We start from the raw sequence: 21,397 nt of genomic DNA, 5'->3' as shown, positions 1-21,397 counted from the left end.
CCAAAAACGCTGTCGGATGGCAGACAACTTTCTCCGAATACCTGGATGGCAGACTAACCTGGATGAGTGACCCCACTCAAGGACCTCAGAGCGCAACGCAGCCGGCACTGGCAACCTGCCCGCCGGGCACTCTCCCGGCACCTGCACCCCTCGACCGGCCTCCTCAACTCGCTGCTCGATACCCCACGAGAGAGCCCCGACCACCACCCCCCCAGGAAGGATGGCCTCGGCCGCAAACTCCCCCCCCCGGAGCACCGAACAGGCGAGAGAGGGCATCAGGTTTGGTGTTCTTAGATCCCGGCCGGTACGAGAGGGTGAAGTTGAATCTGGCAAAGAAGAGCGCCCAGCGGGCCTGACGCGAGCTCAGCCTCTTGGCCGAACGGATGTATTCAAGGTTCTTGTGATCCGTCCAGACCAAGAAGGGCTGCGCTGACCCCTCCAACCAATGACGCCACTCACCCAAGGCCAATCGTACCGCCAGCAGCTCTCTGTTGCCGATGTCATAGTTACGTTCTGCTGGGCTGAGACGACGAGAGAAGAATGCACAAGGATGGACCTTCCCATCATGGAGGGAACGCTGAGATAGAACTGCGCCAACCCCAACATCCGAAGCATCAACCTCGACAATGAACTGGGCCTCCGGATCTGGAACCATCAGAACAGGTGCAGAGACAAAACGGGACTTTAAAATGTCAAAGGCTACCTGCGCTTCCCGGTTTCACCTGAAGGACACCTTAGTGGAGGTTAAGGCTGTCAGCGGTGCAGCGGTTTGACCAAAATTCCGGATGTAACGCCGGTAGAAGTTGGCAAAACCCAGGAAACGCTGCAGAGCCTTCCGGGAGTCAGGGACCGGCCACTGGGCAACAGCTTCAATCTTAGCGGGATCAGGCTTGATCCCCTCCGTAGAAATAATATGGCCAAGGAACGTAACAGACTCAGCGTGGAATTCGCACTTCTCCGCCTTGACAAACAACTGGTTCTCTAGTAACCGCTGGAGAACCCGTCTGACATGCTGGGTGTGTAATTGGAGAGAAGAAGAAAAAATCAAAATATCATCCAAATACACAAAGACAAATTGATTAATCATGTCACCCAACACGCTGTTGACGAGTCCCTGGAAAACGGCTGGAGCATTGGTCAGACCAAACGGAAGAACCAAGTACTCGTAGTGTCCCGAAGGGGTGTTAAATGCCGTCTTCCACTCATCCCCCTCCCGAATGCGCACCAAGTGGTAGGCGTTGCGCAGGTCTAACTTGGTGAAGACCCGAGCTCCCTGTAATAATTCAAAAGCAGAAGACATTAAAGGTAGGGGGTACCTGTTCTTGATAGTAATGTCATTCAAACCTCTGTAATCAATACAAGGCCGCAGGGAGCCGTCCTTCTTCTGAACAAAGAAAAACCCTGCACCAGCGGGAGAGGAGGAATGGCAGATGAGCCCAGCCTGAAGTGACTCACGTATGTACTTGTCCATGGCCTCTCTCTCAGGACCTGAAAGGGAATATAAACGACCCTTAGGCGGAGAAGAGCCCGGGAGGAGATCAATGGCACAGTCGTAAGGGCGATGCAGAGGTAGCGAGGTGGCCCGGGCCTTACTGAAGACCGCCCGAAGATCATGGTACTCCGCCGGAACACCAGTCAGGTCAGAGGGATCCTCCTGAGGAACACAAGACACAGAGACAGGATAAAAAGCAGCACCCAAACATGACACGTGACAAGACTGACTCCAGGCTAAAACAGAATTACTGACCCAATCAATGTGGGGCTTGTGCTTGTGCAACCATGGGTGTCCCAGAATTAAAGGAGCCTTAGGGGAATCAATAATAAACAGTTCAATCCGCTCATGATGACTGCCAGCAATATGGAGGTCTATCTTGGGAGTGACGTGGGTGATGGGGGTAGAAGGTGGTAAGCTGAATCCATAATCTGGTCAGACTGTTCTGTCATGGAAGAGCAGGCTGGATTCAGATGCGGGTAAACTCAAGGCTTTATTCGAAACAGAGGAGAAGAGTCACGGTTCACAGATTACACTCGCAGTGACAGGATGAGTAGCAGATGAGTCACGTTTCACAGGTTTCACTCGCAGTGACAGGATGAGTAGCAGATGAGTCACGTTTCACAGAAGTACGTATAACTGCCGGACCGGAGGGATGAACAGCTGGAAGCTACTAGGAGCTCAAGGCTTGTAAGAACAAGGGCAGAGGAATCAACTAAACACACTGGAGCCTGAGGACAAGACACGACAAGGTGAGTTCAAAGAGCTGCTAGATGATCTGAGCTATTGGTATGAATAACAACAGTCTGACAATAGACAGAGAAACACAGGGAATAATAAAGGGGAAAAAATTAGAAGGACATAGAGAACAGGTGGCGAGTAATTAAGGTTAACAACGGGGAAACAAGGGAGGCGGGGAAAACACAAACAGGCAGACGCGGTGAGCTGTCAAACCATCCCAACACACACACACCCACACCAAAAAGACAGGTGATTAGCCCCGAGACCCGACAGAATGAATCAATGACTCATCAGTTTTTCAATATCACCTAACTTCTGTCTCTGTTGTGAACCACCACACACGATATGAAGAATATGAAAAGATTCAGCAGTCAGCGGTCCTGACTCTGACCCCTTATTCTCAAGTATATTGCATTTTTCCCCCATTATATTGTCCAGCAGGCATCTAGAAGTTCAGTTTAGAAAAAAGTTGCACAATTTGATTCATATCAATAGTGCAGTGCAGGATGAGTTACATGTTTGTTAAATTCATAAAGTTAAGGTTTTGTTCAAATCCATAAGTATGAACAATAGTTAGAGTGATGCTTGCCTTTTCAAACACCACTTATTATCATCTATTAGTGCACTTAATGTGACACACTATAAATCAGCTGAGGGTGGAAGACAGATTGAGGGGCAGCTTGGCTCTGGTATCCAGATGCAAAGCTATTTTAACATCTCCCCTGCACTGGCCTGGGTCTCTGCCTCCTCTTCACATTATTTAACAGAAACTGTAAGGTAATCGATCCGTTGGTGACCTGCTGAACCAGTGGAATACATGTGAGTCTGCTTGTGTGTGTGTCAGTGTGAAGGATTCAGTGCAATCATACTCACCACATCATGGAGGATCAGCTACTGTCATAGTCATGTTTGGTAAAGCTGTCAGAGAGGATTTTGTGAGAGGTTTGTTAATAATGTCATTACAGTATTTGATTGTTGTCAATAATTGTTACCATATATTGGCTTACTTCACAATAGACAGCAGTTTTCTGGTTTTCTGCTCTAGTCATTTAATGCTATTTTTAGCATTTAGTCCCTTTTGAAGCGCACTATTAGAGTGAGCAAATAGCATTCAAGTGTGGATGTGAAAAGGCATTTCATTGACTCGACCCACTGAACAAACATGCCTCTTCAGTGCATGAAAAAGTGTTTCGAAGTGTTAGATCAATTATTAACCCTCTGGAGTCTAAGGGTATTTTTGGGGCCTGGAGAAGTTTTGTCATGCCCTGACATTTGTGCTTTTTTCAGTTTCTTATAAATATCTAAATGGCTAAAGTTTAATCTCACTGTAATCAGCACAAACTGGGCTATAATGTGAGCAGCATGTATGTACATGATTGTGTTTTTGAGAAGAAAAAAAAGTTATGCTTGGTTAGTGAAAAACGAAAAATGTTAAATCACTTGAATAAGACAAAAAAACACATAGAGAACATTGGTTCCTGGGACTTTTGAGAACTGGAGCTTGTAGCCTAGAATTTTTCTTTCTAAATTATGTGAAAATCATCTTGTTTACTCACTCACAGAAAACAATATATTGATTTGAGAGGGAGTCACTGAGAGGGAGGAGTTACAAGAAAGAATGTGAGAACAAAATAAATCTATAGATTTTTATGTTTGTAGTTTATTTAGAATATATTTAATTATCCCACAACATAATTTATTATCCACTTGGGAGTGCAGTTAAACAGTTTATTAGAAACAATCAAAGCTGACTTTCAAACTAAAATTTTTGCATCAATACTCCAGTCACACAATCCTTCAAAAATCCTTTAAACAATCTGATTTTCTTCAAAAAAACATTTATTGTGTTAAAATCTGAATAGAGCGTTCAGTGTGGGGCGTGGTCACATTAGAGATAATGAAGGGAGACGTGAAAAACGGACATCGCGTTGTTTTCATATGGATTACTTTATCACAGAATATCTGTTTTCGGCGGCACTTGTTTAGTTTAAAAGTAGAGGTCAGGCTTTCAATAGATATCTCTCTCATGTCTCTTTGTTGAGTATTCACTGAGTTACAGTTCATTTTAATGACGTGTTTGTAAATGAAGATCAGCGCAGACAAAGGCTGCAGACAGCACACCTTGTTTGTTATCTTAATTTTATAAATGCACCAAGTTTTGTTGTTATTATGTCTGTATACAAAAAAGTAGACCCTTTACAGATTCGATTGATGTATTGCTCTTATCTGTACGATCAAAATTGAAAGTGTAATGTAAGTTCTTTTCTGGGTTATCAGGAGAAAATGCCTCATAACCCGTATACGCGTTAATCGACTTCAGAGGGTTAATATGCAAAAAGACGTAAAGATGTTTTTTAAAACATTTTGCATAGTTTGATCAGGCATGCTAAGAGATATCAACAAAAAAAAGATATCAACAACCATTCACTGTTTGTCACCTACTGGTATATTGATGTAACCTACAGAAAGAGTCACTGAACAAGTGAGTGAACTAATCTGACTGAATCTTTTTAATAAGCACAGTCAAAAGATTTGAATCACTAAGATGAAACATCAACACCATTAATTCCAACATTTAATTTGCTTGTCCACATTCTACTTTGACTCGAAGAAGCTTGTCTTTTTCTATTTTCCCAGTTCCGTGAACTCATTTTCTTTTACAAGAATACACTCATTTATCTCCAGCCCATCAGGATTTAATTATTCTAAGAGGCCCAACTACAGTTTCTCACTTCTTGTTTTTTTTTTCTTTTATTAAACAGTTGATGCATAATCCACATGTCACTGAGTCACATTAAAAAAAGAATAGAGAACCAAAGCATAATTATGCTCCAAGTGTTGTTTCATAAACATATATGGAGAGTCGAGGGACATTCAGGCTTATGCTAAACTGGCAGGGTCACATATACAAACCCAAATACATAAATGCAACACGATACTAACTTCACTCTTCATCTCACTCACTCATATAGTGTCAATAAAGGGCAAAAAGAATAGATGATTAATGATGTTTATAGAGAGGTTGATTATAATTGTTTTGTATAATCATTAGACAGAGCACACAACACAGTTATGAGTACCGGTTTACCGAAATAGGCTTCAGAATGGCTGATGGGAATGCCAATATATGAGAGTGAGAGTCTCAAATAGCACAACCAAATAAATAAATAACATAAACCTCCCAACCATGTGACCAACATGTAAAATGACCAAATGCATCAGATGGGTAGTCATCCATCCATTGCCGTTACGTCTGAGGCTGATGAAAAAAATGATGGTTTTACTGACTCAATTGTTTCTTCTGCAGTGGTTTGGAATCGGACCACACTATTGTATTAAAAGATGGAGCAATGTAGCTGCTGGGAGTTTATTTTAGGATATTTTATAATATCCATTTCTGGCAAAGGAATTCATAAGCAATTCATGCTCCTGTGTTTATCTGTGTGTTTGTTCTCCAGACTCACACCGTGGCTGTGTAGCTAAGTTGTCCTTCTCCTGTCCACTGAAAGGACACTACTGCTTGTACGGGAAGTCCTGTTTCTCACTGTGTAGCCCTCAGCCACACCTCTGGATCCAAATCATGCTACTGGCACTGCAGGTAACAGTCAGACAGGTTTTTGTGGCACTAGTTGTGTGGCAATGTGTGCGTGTTTGTACCTGTTTAGCTATTTACCTATTACAAGGACTGACCACTTTTTTCTTTATTCCTCATTTTATTACTTTTTGAGTGGTTAATCTTTTTTAGTGGTTAATCTTATCTGGCCATGAGCAGCAGTCAGTGTGATTCTTGCCTTAGCAAACACCACTAATTATGAGTAGCGTGTATTTTGGCAAGCTAGCATTGTATCACGTCTGTGTGCAGAGTAAAGTGAGCGAGGTGTTGTGCTGTCAAGATGAGTGTGTTAAGCAGCTAAGGAGACTTTGGGAGAAAACACAGCTGACTGGAGCTCACAGCTTTGAAGTGGCCATGACTCAGACAACTGTTCTTCACAAGAAGGTAAAGTCCTCAACAGTTTCTCTTGTGCTCTTCCTCTATTGAGCTCTCTCCGTCCATCTGTCACTCACTCATACAAACACATACTTATATGAACCAACATGTATCCATTCACTCAGCACTTCTCTTCACTTGAGCAATGACATTGGATTTGGCTTCACACACAAGTCCATCTGATTTTGAACCAAACTTGACTAAAGTCATACGATTTCATAATGCTTTATCACGTGTAATAGCAGAGATGTTGATACGTTTTCCAATGCAACTTTGTTAATGGCCATTAGCCTTAGTTTTCTTAATGAAAGCTGAACACAGGTGCTTACGAGAGACTCATTTGAAACACCGGGTGGAAATAGTATATGCAGGTGACCATCTTAATAACTCTGTATTGTGATTAATAATGTTTCTCTATTCATTTTTCACATCAAAAGTGCATATTGTCACATTTTGATTTTGCCAATTGCAGTATAACCAAGCATCAGCATATTAGCGCTGAAGACTGGAGTAATGGCTGCTGAAAATTTAGCTTTGCCACCATAGGGATACATTTATTTTGTAATATTTTTATATTTTAAAATAAATGAAAACATTTAAATTGCTATAATATTTCACAGTATTACTGTTTTAGTGTATATTTGACAGAATAAATGAAGCTTTAGTGAGCAATAGGGCTGTAGCTATCGAGTATTCTACCGAAAATTCCATCGATTAATCGAGTAATTGGATACAATGTGTTTTTGTTTAATTAAAGTGCGATATTAAATATGCAAGAGAAAATAAGACTCTTGGGTCTCTTAAAATGAACTAAGTTTCCTTTTTAGAAAAAAAATATTTGTATTTTTTAAATGCATAGAATGCAATGCATACATCACAAATAAACATTTAATTATTACCCATTGTTCTCTGTCTGTACTTGTACTGTGAACAATGACAGTAAAGTTGACAGATGAATTAAGTGCATTTAAGTGCTTTGGGCTTTTAAATAAAGCATTTTCCGAGATGCAAAAACAAATAAAATTAATTATTTTCAAATTACTTTTTTTAAAGTATCAAAACTAAGGCATACATTAAAATAAATAATAATACAAAAACACTGCCTTTTAGTCATGCAACTTAACTTTCAGAAAAAAAAGTTAACTTAAAGTTCTGAACATAAGCCTTTACTGTCTTGGAATGCTTTGTAGCATTTAGGAGGCAAAAACAGATGGACAGGAACTTGGAACAAGAGGATCATGGTTAAAATGCTCTCTGAAAACTCAGCTGCTTGCTCAGTGGAACATGAAGTAGCTGTCCGCACATATCTGTTCATAAGAAGCTGTGATGATTTACTGAAAGAGAGGTGAAAAAATAATTATTGATATTTATTACTAAGCTAAAATATCATTATAATACAGTTCATGGCTGTGCATTTATAAATCCTATTCATGGCAATCAAACTAAAATTAACAAAGACTCAAATTGGAGCACATTAGGATTAGGGACATGATTATAACATATTCAACGTTCAGTATTCAAACGAAAGTATCAACTAAGTATTCAGAGGCATGGTATAAAGAAAGTATCAAAAAAGTTGTGAATAATAGAATAATTTGTATTATGGCCACACAATATTGAAGAAAAATGTGATATGCGATAACTTGCAAGATGCAATGTTCGATATACAATCATGGGCTAATGCTTTGAGTGTGTAAAATAAATGTAAATGTATAACGTTATTTAAAAACTGAAAATGATATAACCAACATACTTGTTTTCACATTCTTTCACATTATAAAGAAAGTATCTAGTATATTTAATCGTAAAATCCATTCACAACTTTTTTTGGCAGTAAATTAACTCCTTTGGTAGCCGTGGTATAAACTAAGCTGTTAAATAATCTGGTGGTGTAATGGCCCCTCCGTATCGGCTTGCGGTATACTTTCACATAATTGTACTGCCCGTCATGGTTTATCCCTTACATAGTTAACATACTTTATTTAAAAGCCTTCATCTTCAATAGCAATCACATTGAGTTAATGCTACATTGAATTTACCTTGTCCCTGGTGACGGTCCTCCGGTCTCTGAGTAGAGTGGATGTTTTCTGTTGAGATTCTGCAGCATGGACGATGTGCTGTTGTGGTATGCCAGCTCTATCTGGCAATGGACACACGTCACGACATTCTCTTTACGTTTCAATATGAAATGATCCCAAACTTTGGACATTTTAAGTCGTTTTCTCCTAAACGTTTCTTCTCTTTGCTCATCGCCATTGTTATTGCTTCCTTCCATTTTGCAGCCCGCGCCCTCAAATCAAAACACTGCTGACTCCTTGCGTCTCCTTCCGCTTTGTGGGTGACGTAAACGTGTTGTGTCACATTAAAAAAATAATTGCGAAAGAACCTGACGTGAGCTTAAAAATAAATTAAAAGAGGCTTGGAGGCAGATGAATTTGCCTCGATCATTTTTTGTAATCGAGTTACTCGAGGAATCTTTCAGCCCTAATTAAGACTCATTTCAGAAACATAAAGACTTAATAAATATTCAAAACTTTTAGTAGTTTTGTATATAGACAGTGTAATAAATGATTTATATTGCTTTCTGTTGATAATCCCCAGCTCTAAAATAGATTAAATAAACAGGAAAAATCTGTCATCCTCCCCCTTCCTCGATGCAGTACAGTAACAATTTTGGAAACTGTATTTTTAACAGTGTAGATTTTTAACATCGTAGAACCCAACTTATAGCCATGTCGTGCAAAATGTGACAGTTCAGAGGTCATGATTGCTGCTGAGACAGGAATGTTTACCTTAGGTCATTTCCTCTTTATGGTGCCATGTAAATCCAAGTGCTCGGATGATCTTATCAAACATCGTAAATGTCAACTTTGGAATAATTACATAGTACAGCTGGTGTCTTTTGTGTCTTTATGCTGTCTTCCTTTTCTTCCCTTTTTATAAATCTGGGGTCATTTATCGTCCATTAAAGAACTTTGTGTGCACATAGCACATATGGAATCTGTTTGTGTTGGGCACATGTGCACATTCAAAAGTACAAGGCAGGACACTAGCAAACCCATCTTGAATGCACTCATAAACAACTCTCAAATGATGCCCTAACCCCTGACATTTCCTTTGATTTATTCTCTGGCCTAAACTTAAAGAGACAGCCTTAGCCAGCATTGCAAAGTTCATATAATAAAAAACTGGATTTTTTTCTTGCTGTTTTGAAATGATTTAAAATGTGAATCTACCCCCTCGTTTATACATTAATGACAGTATTACATTATACTAATTTGTGAAAAAAATCTGTAAAATTTACTGTAAGAAACAACAGTTGGTATTACCATAAAAATATAGTAGCAACATAAATTTACATATAAAATAATATTTGATTTAACTAATTTAATGTTAATAAAACAGAGAAACATAATCAAAAACCTTTAAATGTGAAGTGTTATATAGGAAATCTGGGAATGTCAATTTCGTTTTTTTTTTCACTGTTAATTATAAGATAGCTCGTTCTTTTAGTGTAAAATTACACAAACTGTTCAGTTAGCTCTATGTATAGTTAGGAGGATCTTACTGTTAATCAGATTAGCAGTTTTTCTTTAGCATTTTTGCAGTATTTTGCCATTACAACCTTTCTGTCACACCCCAGAACTGTTTTTGTTGTGTTTTCATCATTCATGTGTTCATTGACCCAGTTTCCGTCTCTCTTTGATTAGTTCATCTGTGTCTTGTTAATCATCCTCACCTGTCTGTCCCTCATTATCTACACTATTTAAGTTGTAGTCAGTTCACTGTTTGGTTGTCCAGTCTATTACTTCCCTATGTGTGTCTCCTGTCTGTCTTTTGTGGATTTACCCTCTTGTGGATTTATTAAAAGACTGTTAGCATTGATCTTCATCATCTTTGTGCGTTCATTCCACTGTAGCTTGACAGAAGACCAGACCTAGAAGTGAAAGTGCGCTGCATGTGTTCCCCCGTTTTGTTTTTTTGTTTGGCCAGTGTTTCTTTTGTTTCATTATGTTTGACCCTGAGTTCAGTCAGCCATCACTCCACTTTGGAGCAGTTTGAGCCCACTGCTGACAGAGAGCCAGAGCCTGCCGCGACCGATAAGCCATCCCCTTGGAGTGCGACAGAGCTGAGGATCGCCCCGGAACCAGAGCCCCGATTGTCAGACCAGGTGCACGAGCCGACTGCTAGGTATGCAAAGGTGGAAGTATCAGTAGGGAGCGAGGGCTCAGAGGATAGCCCTGCCCACTGCACCACTGCAAGGGGTGAGCTGAGGTTGTGCTTAGATGATATTTATGACAGTATGCCTTTTCTTCTCCTGCCATCATCATCTATTTGTCCCGTCACAACCATGGAGGTCGTATTTGAACTGTCTGTCTACCTGAAATTATCTGTTTGACCTGAACTATATGCCTATATTATGACGACCGTTCACCTGTCACTGGTGCTCACAGTGCTGGAAGTGGCCAGGCGGTGTGTGTGGGTAGCACACATCGTTTCAAATTCCCTTGATCATCCTGATCTCCCAGCCAGTCTCCCTCTCCCACCATCTCTCTACCAGTCCTCACCAGTGCCTCCGCTGTCTCATGTCAGCCCCTCACCTCACCAGCTGTGCGGTGAGATCACCTTGGGTCTGCCGATCTCCATTGGCATCATGGATGGACAATACGTTGTCTCCATATCCATCCTCTGAGTCCTAGACTCCGCCTCGGCTCCGTCGACCAAGCGCCTCCACCATAGCTCCTAGTTTCTCCTCTCCGCCGTGCCCCATCAGTCCACCAGCTCCACCAAGCTCCCTCATCCCTCCATCTCCAGCTCCGCCTTGGTCAGCCATCGACCACCGGCTGCCTCTGGACTCCCCTCCTCTGGCTGCGCCTCGTCTCTCTGGTTCTGTCAGGCTCCTCCTTCCCTCCAGCTCCACCTTGGTCCTCTGTTGCTCTGGCTTCCAAGAGGGGGGTGAATTGTCACACCCCTGGACTATTTTTGTTGTGTTTTCATCCCTCATGTGTTCATTGACCCAGTTTCTGTCTCTCTCCACCTGTGTCTTGTTAATCATCCTCACCTGTCTGTCCCTCATTAGCTACCCTATTTAAGTTGAAGTGAACTGTTTGGTTGTCCGGTCTGCTATTTTTTACAGTGTGCTACATTTTATTCCAGTGTTTGCACAAGGTTTGAATTTATTTATAATTTTTTACAAAACTACAAGAGAAAAAAACAACTCAGTAATATTTAGAAAAAAAAAAAAAAAAACTCAAGGATGCACAAACTTAAGCATTGAGTTTGAGTGCTAATTGTACTGTTCATAATGAGGAAAGTTCCCCAAATAAACAACAGAATCATTTGTTTTATCAGTTTGTTTTCAATCTTTAAGGTCAGTGTGACACCAAGAATCTGAGTCTGCTAATGTAGAATCAGTTGAGTAGGATGGGTGGACAGTAGGGGTGTAACGATTCACTCGTTTTCTCGATGCATCGATTACAAACCCTGACGATTCATATGCATCGATCTTGAAACATGATTTTTGAATCGTGAATCACCGATCTTGGACAGTAATCGATTCAAAATGCTAAAAATCGAATGAATCGCGATTTCTATAGCGATTCAATGCTTTCAAAATGTATACACATTAAATTACTACACGCACGAATTAATGGAGACGTTGAAGAGTGTTCGTGAATCGTGCCTCTTATCTGTCCTTCACGCGCTCCACTGTTTACTGACTGAGACTGTCACAGGATTGCGCTCGCGCTCCGTTCGTCTCTGAAGCAGCTGACGTGTGATCTATAGGACTAGTGGCCAGTAATGCTAACTTTTCTGTAGTTTGTCAATGGCTCTCTGCATCTTACCGACGGAGTTACCGGAGCCGTCGACAGCTGTATTTATTGCATGGACGGAGCAGAAATGTAAGTGTCTAAATCATACGCACAGATCCATTGAATGATAAATGTTTTTAAACAATGCGGATGAACCGAATATACGAAGGAAACTTTTAAAATTAACCACAACATTAACAACGACCTTGAAATAAGAGCACGAGATTTATCTGATAATCAGATGCATGAAAGTAGCGTTTGTTTCATTAGCAAACAGACATCTGGCGCGTTTTCTCTCAGAATCATTCGCTGATGGAGGGGAAAAGTTAAATAGAGATGAAGACGTTTTCACACTGAAAGAGAAGCGATCTCGCTCTCATAGACGTGCCAGGCTATATCTGCAGCCAAACTGAATAAAAGCAGAATGAACTGATGAAACAAAAAAAAAAAACCACAAACAATTTATGAATGATGCAGTGCTAATTGACATTTATTACAGTACAGAAACTATAAAGTATATTTTCTACCTTATTCTGTGCAGAAAATTTAAATAATTGCTAATTAAATGTAGCCTAGTATATAAAACCATCATAAAACTGCCATTAGGAAAAAAATATCGATTACAAATGATTGATTATTGTCCAGCAGTGTATTTGATTTATTACAGCTAATTAAAGTAATTAAAAAAAGAAGATAATTCCTTGTAAAAAAAAATAAATAAATAAATAATAATAATAATTATTATTATTATTATTATATAGGCTACATACATAAAATGATTGTATTTGACATTTCTGTCACTTCAGAAATTATGGCTACGCCCCCGGTGTGACAAAATGTTAGCCTATACATAATACTCTTTAAGCTCTTTTTTAAAAACTTGGCTTACATACATTTTTACGTATGCCATGTCGCATCATTAAACTAGCATTTAACAATGGACAAAAGGTTTATTTTATTTAATTTTTTTAAGCTATGGTTCTCTAACCATAAATGCTACTGTAATTTGCCCCCTGACTAAGTATTTAAAGAATTTAGTAGAAGCATTTAAATAATCCCGTGAATGCACTTAAAGAATGCAGAATCGAATCATTATAATCGAATCGAATTTAATTGTGAATCGAATCGAATTGAATCGTTCTAAATTCGCAAAAATCGTTCTTGAATCGAATCGAAAACCTATGAATCGTAATCGAATCGAATCGCTGCCTTGCCAAAGATTCACAGCCCTAGTGGACAGGTGGCAAGAATCATGTGTAAATTGAAATTTAATTGATCATAGTGGGCCATGGAAATTGAATTAAATAGTAGAAGGCACGGGGTCATATGCCTTACAGGCTTGAGAGAGTGTGAGTTAAAGGGGTCACATGATGCGATTTTAAGTTTTCCTTTCTCTTTGGAGTGTTACTAGTTGATTGTACATAGATAAGATCCCTAAGGTTGCAAAGACTAAAGTCTCAAAACCAAAGAGATATTCTTTATCAAAGTTAAGACTCTGCCACACCCCCTAATACGGCCCCACATGTCTACATCATGATGTGGGAATATTTGTGTAATGCCTCCCAAATGTTCACACAAAGAAAGAAGGAGTGGTTTTAAGGATAGTGCTGAAACAGCCATGTCATGCTGTGTGTTTCTAGGCAAAAGCAAAAGCACTTTATTTGGCCTTCCGAAAGTAGATGCATTGAGGAATCTTTAAGATTACGGTTTCGTGAACTCTGACATTGCTATGACAATCTGGTGCTTCTGAATCAGCTACTGTAAGTATGTTATTAGTTTAAGTATTTTCTATTGACTGTTCAAATGCTGAGTTTTGTGCGTTATGTGTGTGTGTGTGTGTGTGTGTGTGTGTGTGTGTGTGTGTGTGTGTGTGTGTGTGTGTGCTCTTGTTTTTGTGACATATCAGGACACAACTCCGTATAATGACATGGGAGATGGTGACCTATGAGCACATAACCCATGTCCCCATTTTTCAAAACGCTTATAAATCATGCAGAATGAGTTTTTTTGAGAAAGTAAAAATGCACAAAGTTTCCTGTGAGGGTTAGAGTTAGGTGTAGGGTTGGTGTAGGGCCATTGAATATACAGTTTGTACAGTATAAAAACCATTACGTCTATGGGATGTCCCCACTTTTCACAAAAACAAACGTGTGTGTGTGTGTGTGTGTGTGTGTGTGTGTGAGAGAGTCACATCACAGTGGAGTCAGCTGTCTTAACCATGGCTTTTGTACTGCAAACACATAGGAGCTTCATCACTGTGTCTGTCACTCGACTCTGTTCCCCTTTCGGGCTTGAAGTGATGGTAAAACTAAGGACATTATTAACTGTCTTTACATTTATTTTGAAAGATGAAGCTTGAGATTATTGTAAGGGGTGTTATATTTCCCATGAGTGTTTGCGGTGTTTGGCCAATCACAATGCACTGGGTCAGCTGGCCAATCATAGCAGACTGTGCTTGTTGGAAGGAGGGATTTTTGTAGAAAATGACGCGTTTAAGTGAGATGGGTCATAGAGAACCTACAATAATTTACAGTATTTTAAAAATGATGTTTTTTGAACATTAAAGCCGTCAACATGTTCTGTTACACCAAATACACAAAATAATGATCTTTAAAAAAGCATCTTATGACCCCTTTAAACTCGCCAGCAGTATGCCTTTGTAACTATATATTTTTTTTTCTATTCAGAAAAAAAATAATTAAGTAGACAAAAATAAAATTGCAGGAGGTCTTTGAGGAATTTTTACCACACAACATCTTGAAGGAATTATAAGTGTGTCACTTTGCTAATGATAGATCACACTGAAATAATAATAAATAATTGAAACTGCTTTGAGAATATAGAAATTCCCCTTTGCCTCACATCACTGTATTTTACTGATTGGTGGATGGGATCCTATTACCATCCCTGTGTGAGTGTATACGTGCATGTGTTGTGTGTGTTAGGCAGACTAAGGCTCTATAAAAGGACACTGGGAAGAGTGTTGCAATAGTATCCATTACAAACAGAAGGACCTCTGTTACTTTTCCGGTCTCCACAGGATAATGATGACATGTTAGCTAGTATGTAGTAGGCCTCATGGTTTTGGCTGTTCTCCCCTGACGCTTTTGAACATCTGGGGCTTAGTTTTTTCAGTACACATGGGTTTTGAGAGTCAAGGTTGCTGTTGACGTGTTTCTTTTGACATACTAGAATAGCATAGTCACATTGTTCAGCTGTTGTTTCCAAAGCTCACAGGCTGCTGGCCCGGATTGCCCAACATTTTGGATCAGAAAAAGAAAGTGAAAATTAACTTCCAGGCATTTTAAATGCTATCTGGGACCTTGCTGTTAATTTTCCAACCACACTGTATGTGTTATATGTCTCTGTGATTCACTGGACTGACTCATCATTTCCTGTGTGTCACTGAAGTCATCTTGAGTCATCAGTTTACTGACTGAGTTTGTGTATGATTTTATTGCACTTCTCAATAGTTTTTGTATTAGTCATGAATGAATGAATGATGCATTTATATAGCGCTTTATTGTGTATTGCTGTATAAGTAAATGTTGAAATTAATTTATTCAGTACTTTAGTAGTATTGTGTATTGAATCTTTGTGCTGTATTTTCTTTTGGCAATTTGATATGCAGTTTTCATATCCTACACTTTGCCCACCCAGTTTTATGTAGGCCCACCCTCTTAAACATTTCTGGCCTCGCCCCTGATCTGAATAACAAAAAGGCTTAAGAAAAGTTAAACAATACATTTCAGTTTGGCAAGATGTTCAGGAAAAGCCCAACTAGTAAAATCTGTACAGGTTTATGTAAAAATAACACATTAACTATTGTAGGTAAGAATAAATTACATAAATGATCTTAGCAGGACTTTTTTCAAAAACTATGAAAACAATATGAATCTTGATTTTAAAAAAAATGTATGTATATATATATATATATATATATATATATTTTTTTTTTTTTTTTTTTTTTTATGTAGATGAGGGTGTTTGCGTGCAGGTGACTGCATATAATGAGCTTAGATATGGGAAAGACTACCTCGCTTTAGTTTTATGCAGATTAAATGATCATAGAATATTTGTATTTGATTTGAATTTGTTCAATTTAAAAGTAGACACTTCAAGCTTTCATATACGGGAAAGACTGTACCTCGCTTCAGTTTCATACGGATTTCATAATCAGAATATTAGTTTTCGATTTGAATTTGTTCATTTAAAAGTAGACACAAGCTTCCTATAGACATATTTCTCATGTCTCTGTGTCAAATATTCAGTGAGTTTGTGACGTGTAGAAAGTTGCTCATGGAGACTCAGACGGCAGAAAGTGCACCCTGTTTGTTTTGTTTATGTTGCAAAAGCACAATGTTTTGTTGTTATGTCAGTGTACAAAAATAAAAGTAGGCCCTTTTTAGATTTGATTGATTTTAGTTTTATCTGTATTGGAGTATTTAAGGTTTCTCTGCGAATCAGGAAAAACTGAAAGTTAACACGCTGGTGTGCATAGGGTTAAAGACCCTGCATTCAATTTTATCTTTAGATGGTAAATTTAGATTTCAAATTCAATAGTGATTTTAGAACTGCTGAAATTATTAACTGTATGTAACGCAAATACTTAAGTATATTAAGTAACTAATTAAATTACCTAAAAATTTGCAGTTAACAACCAACACTGTTGCTGTACACCCAGAGTGCTTTACAATCATGTGGGGGGGTCTCTCCTTAATTACCACCAGTGTTCAGAAAACAATATATGCTAAACAGTGGATCAAACCCCGCATCGCGTCTGTGGTAAATTCTGGGTTATCCTTCTGTGTCTTATTCCAAAAACAAGAAGTATCCTAGATGAACCTGATCAATCTTCCCGCTGAGTTTACAGAGGTGATGTAGGCGTTTACATGTTCGAGCATCTCACATTAATGTTTATCATTTGAATAATGCAGCTAGAGCTGTAATCAGGCCTTAAAAGTTAGGCCCGACAGGACCCGAGCCCGACAGTACATTTTGATTGACAGCTTTTAAAAAGTCCGAAACCGTTTACAGCCCGACATTATTCAAATGTGCGCACGCACACAGTTCTTTTGCCTTTTGTCAAGAATGAGTCATTTATATATGTTTCAACATTTTATTCATGACTAACGTAGACTATAGGCCACTTGGAAGTTGGAATAAAGAAATAAAATAAGTCATCTGTAACATCGTAACATCTCAGCACTCTAAATAGGCCTAGGCATAGGCTCATTTAGTCTATAAATAGGCCAACGCACCAATAAAAACGAGTCTTTCTTAACAAATTAAATTAAGATAAATTCTAAATTAAGATGGGTATTTGGCAATAACGAAATTAAGATAAAGGCTCTGCCTGATTTGCTTTGCCACTAGCAGCTGAAATTTAATAAAAGAATAATGCCAACATTAGCGTATATACTCTATCTACATTATGCATTTAAGACTCAATTAATATTTAGTTATAATTAACCCGTCGGGTCCCATCGGGTTCTTGCAAAGATCTTTAGCTCTAAATGCAGCTGCTCGTTGGCATGATCACATTAGATGGGAAAAACAGTACCTCTAGTTGGTTTCATATGGATTATCAGAGAATATTTATTTTTCAACATGACTAACCTTATTTAAAAGTAGACACTTCAAGCTAGGGCTGAAACGATTCCTCGAGTAACTCGATTACAAAAAATGATCTAGGCAAATTCTATGGGGTTAGAATTGTTGCTTTATTCCAAATAAATAGATTATGATCCACAAATAAATGTAACAAGATTCACAAAAATATATCAAATTCACAAATAAATGTACAGAGTTTCACAAAAAAATATAAAACTCACAAATAAATAAAATGAGATTTGCAAATAAAAATATATATATTTACAAATGTGTTTAATGTCACAAACACAACTCTACCTGGTATTTATTTGTGAACCGCTGTCTGTGCATTTGTAAATCACTGCACGCATTTGTGGATCGGTTCCTGTGCATTTGTGGATTTGAAACACTTCTAGCGTCGACGTGCAGATAAATCCACAAATAAGTGGACTCCACCCACCGTTTACTCAAGCCAATCAAATAACGGCCACATTGAGCTGACCAATCGTAGCACGTTATCGCTTCAACCAATCACGTTTTGGCTTAAATCCAGGGGGGGGGGGGGGGCGTCTTGCCTGATCGGCCATGTTGTGCGTACTTGTCTGTAACGTTACTTGTGGACTTGTGAAATGTCATCAGTCGCTGCCCAAGTACTGTTTCCCTTTTCAAAGTTCACATCTAGCCAAGTCCAGTTCAAATCCCCGGATGTGTTCTTGCTCCGCTCCTTTTACCGAGGATGCATGGAGAGGTGACTTGTGCGGACTTGATACGGGCCATAACCCAGAATTCAGCTCGAACCAGGTTAGCATCAATGGCGGAGGAGAAAACTCACAACTGTAAGTTATACATTTCGAAATACTATTGTTGTTTTATCACAAAATGTAACGTAGTTCTAAGAGTTTTTATGCCAGAATGTTGTTTAAACTTCAAAGCTACCGTCGAATTTTGAAAATTTGCTCAGACTATTTCGTTACGAGTTGAAAAGTAGCCTAACCCTCGGCAAGTCCTCCTAAAAAGTAGCTAGGCCCTGTAACATTTTGTAAAATATGGGGCTGCCTGTGTTGATTCTGTAGTGGATAAACATTTGATATATTTTGCTTTGGGTATATCTAATGGGCAATTGTTTTGCCTGAGGGAAAAGTTTCCTAACTAACGTTTGCCTAACGATACTTATATCAAATGCAAACCTTATTTTAGAGTGCTCTTGTCATTTTAACCAAAATAGTTTGCTTGTCTTTATTTAAATTTTTTTTACAAATTCTTTTATAATTGTATTATTTTTCATCAACTTAAATTAAGCATTATTTTTTATCAAGGGACTGCTGAGGAAACTCGGGCCTTGATAGAGTGGCGGGCGGCCAACGAAAGGCTTTTCACCGGGAGGCGCAATTCCTCCAAAAGTTGATGGGAGTGAGTATTCATTTTGAGTGCTTGTATAATTCCCTGCATGTCTGAAGGTTTGGAGCTAGATTTGGACAGTCTTCATCCATAAAAATGAATACGTTATTGAAGTGGAATCATGTAAATCTTTATGGTTTTGTTTTGCCTATAGGCATTTTGTTCCACTTCTGGTTTGGCCATAACTGCCAAACAGGCAAAGAAAAAATTGAATAACCTAAAAGATAAATACAAGGTAATCTGCCTGTTTCTCTACTTTCTGTTACTGAAAGAGGCTTACCAAGATGTGTGTAAAGACTTTCCGGTCATATTTGAAACCTAACATAGATGCATTGGCCCTTACATTTTATTTTGTAAAATGTAGTTTACTCCGTTTACATTGTTTACTCTGAGACTGTAAAAAAAATAGTTCACCCCAAAATGAACATTCTGCCATTCACCTACAATTTTAAGTTGTTTCACACCTGTATACACTATTTATTTATTCTTTTTTTTTTTTTTTTTGCTTTACACAAAGGAAGAATATTTGTAACCTAAGAGTTCTGGGGCACCACTGACATGTGTAATTTTTTGGTGCCTCAAACTGTTAGGTTACAAAAATTCTTAAGAATATCTTCCTCTGTGTAGAGCAAAAATAAAAAATGTCTAAAAGTGTGGAACAACGTGAGGTGAGAACATGACAGCATTTTGCTTTATTTCAGGAGCTTAGGGACCCACCCACAGGAAAAGGGGTAGAGGCCGGTAGTGTGACTGCTGCCACCTGGCAGTGGTACACTGCAATGGATGCTGCACTCCAGGGGCAGCACTCAGTTACTATGCCCGTAGTTGTTGCATCAAACCCACTGCCACTACAGGTGGCTCAGTCAGCACACCAGGTTCAGCCCCTTCTGTGGAAGCCAGGAGTAGCCAGCAGTCAAGAAAGAGGCGACGGGACAGCCAGGCTCTTCTTTAGTTTCTAAAAGAACAGGCAGAGAGGGAAGAGGAGAGGGAGAGAGAAGCATTGGCGAGAGAAGAGGAGAGAGAGAGGGCAGCAACAGCCAGAGCAGAGACATATGTCTCTTTTTGAAAAACTTAATAAATTCTAAATTAATGTTGTATTTAATGATAAATGATTTTATATAGATTATTTGAATAAAAAATAATAAAAATGAATGTTTCAATTTCAACCCTGGCAAATCATTGTTATAGCAACAGTGTATTCTTTATATTTACAACAAAAACACAAATAATATAAAATAATGTAATATCCAATGTCTATAGTGGTATACAATTATTTACAATAATGCAGTTAAATCTCAAGAAGAACATACCAACATTAAGAAAACGTATAAATGTATCTATACCCATCTACTTGCACATTTATTCATACCTATCTTTCTAATTAATGTCATAGCTATTTCAACTGTTTATGTTGCTCTTTTAATGAACATGACAACATCTGGAAAAGTTTACTGTCTAGATGTAGTACTGTTCAGTTAGACACCCAGGCAGTTCCACGGGAGAAGAAAGCTGAGCAGCCAGACGTCCTCTGAGATGGTTCCCTGATAGGTCCCTCTCACCCACTGCTGCATTCTCACCATCCTCGCTGTCTTCTTGTCCTTGGCTTTCCTCCTCCTCCTCCAAGAGATCACCTCCCATCACACAGATGTTGTGGAGGATACAACAGGCACCAATCACCTTTGGGGCGAACAGTGGCCTGATCTCTAGGGCCCGCAAGAAAATTGCACGCCAGTGAGTTTTTAACATCCCAAAAGTGCGCTCGATGATGTTCCGTGCTTGTGCATAATGCCTGTTGTATCGGGCTTCAACTTGGCCTGTTAATCAAAAATCGTGTAGAAAATGTGTAGTGTATTGCAAATTCATAACAGTAAAAATTTGGTTTATCGTGTGTGTGTGTCTGTCTGTCTGACATAAAAAAAGTGTTCTTACTTGCGACAGGCTGGCGGTATGGGGTCATGATTGCAATAGGATGCTGCAAGCAAGGGTATCCCCCATCTCCCAAAAGATAGTATCCAGCTGGTGAATACAGAGCCTGCTGGTACATTGGTGATCTGCGCAGCACAAGGGCATCCTGTACAGAGCCTGGATTGCCAATATACACATCTATAAATATGCCTTTAGCATCACAGGTGCCCTGTAGAATGATGGAAGGGAAGATCTTTCTATTTATGTAGCATCTTTTTTGTGGCATTGCAGGAGGAACAATCCTGATGTGGCACCAGCAGCACAGCGGAATGCCTCATGGCCAGCAAGGTGAGCAAAGCCACCCCCCACCTCATCCATTTCCTCTGCTTTTGGAAAATGAATAATTTTGTGGAGGATGGTCATCATCTCCTCCACAACATTGTGAACAGTCCTACAAACTGTTGAAAG

General features: G+C 39.1%; 1 protein-coding gene across 4 annotated transcripts in view; it reads left to right on the top strand.

The window, feature by feature from the left end:
- The window catches only part of LOC132101283 (ventricular zone-expressed PH domain-containing protein), a 162,642-nt gene that overhangs the window by 95,237 nt on the left and 46,008 nt on the right, over positions 1–21,397 (top strand). For all 4 annotated transcript variants that reach the window (XM_059506113.1, XM_059506112.1, XM_059506110.1 and 1 more), the window contains exons 10-11: positions 5,692–5,831; positions 6,096–6,230. In XM_059506113.1, coding sequence (XP_059362096.1) covers positions 5,692–5,831; positions 6,096–6,230 — 275 coding nt within the window. The remainder of the gene's footprint in view (positions 1–5,691; positions 5,832–6,095; positions 6,231–21,397) is intronic.

This window comes from Carassius carassius, chromosome 23, assembly GCF_963082965.1.
Source record: "Carassius carassius chromosome 23, fCarCar2.1, whole genome shotgun sequence".
Taxonomy (NCBI): Eukaryota; Metazoa; Chordata; class Actinopteri; order Cypriniformes; family Cyprinidae; genus Carassius; species Carassius carassius.
The sequence above is the reverse complement of the archived record's forward strand: the minus strand, read 5'-3'. Positions and strand labels throughout refer to the sequence as shown.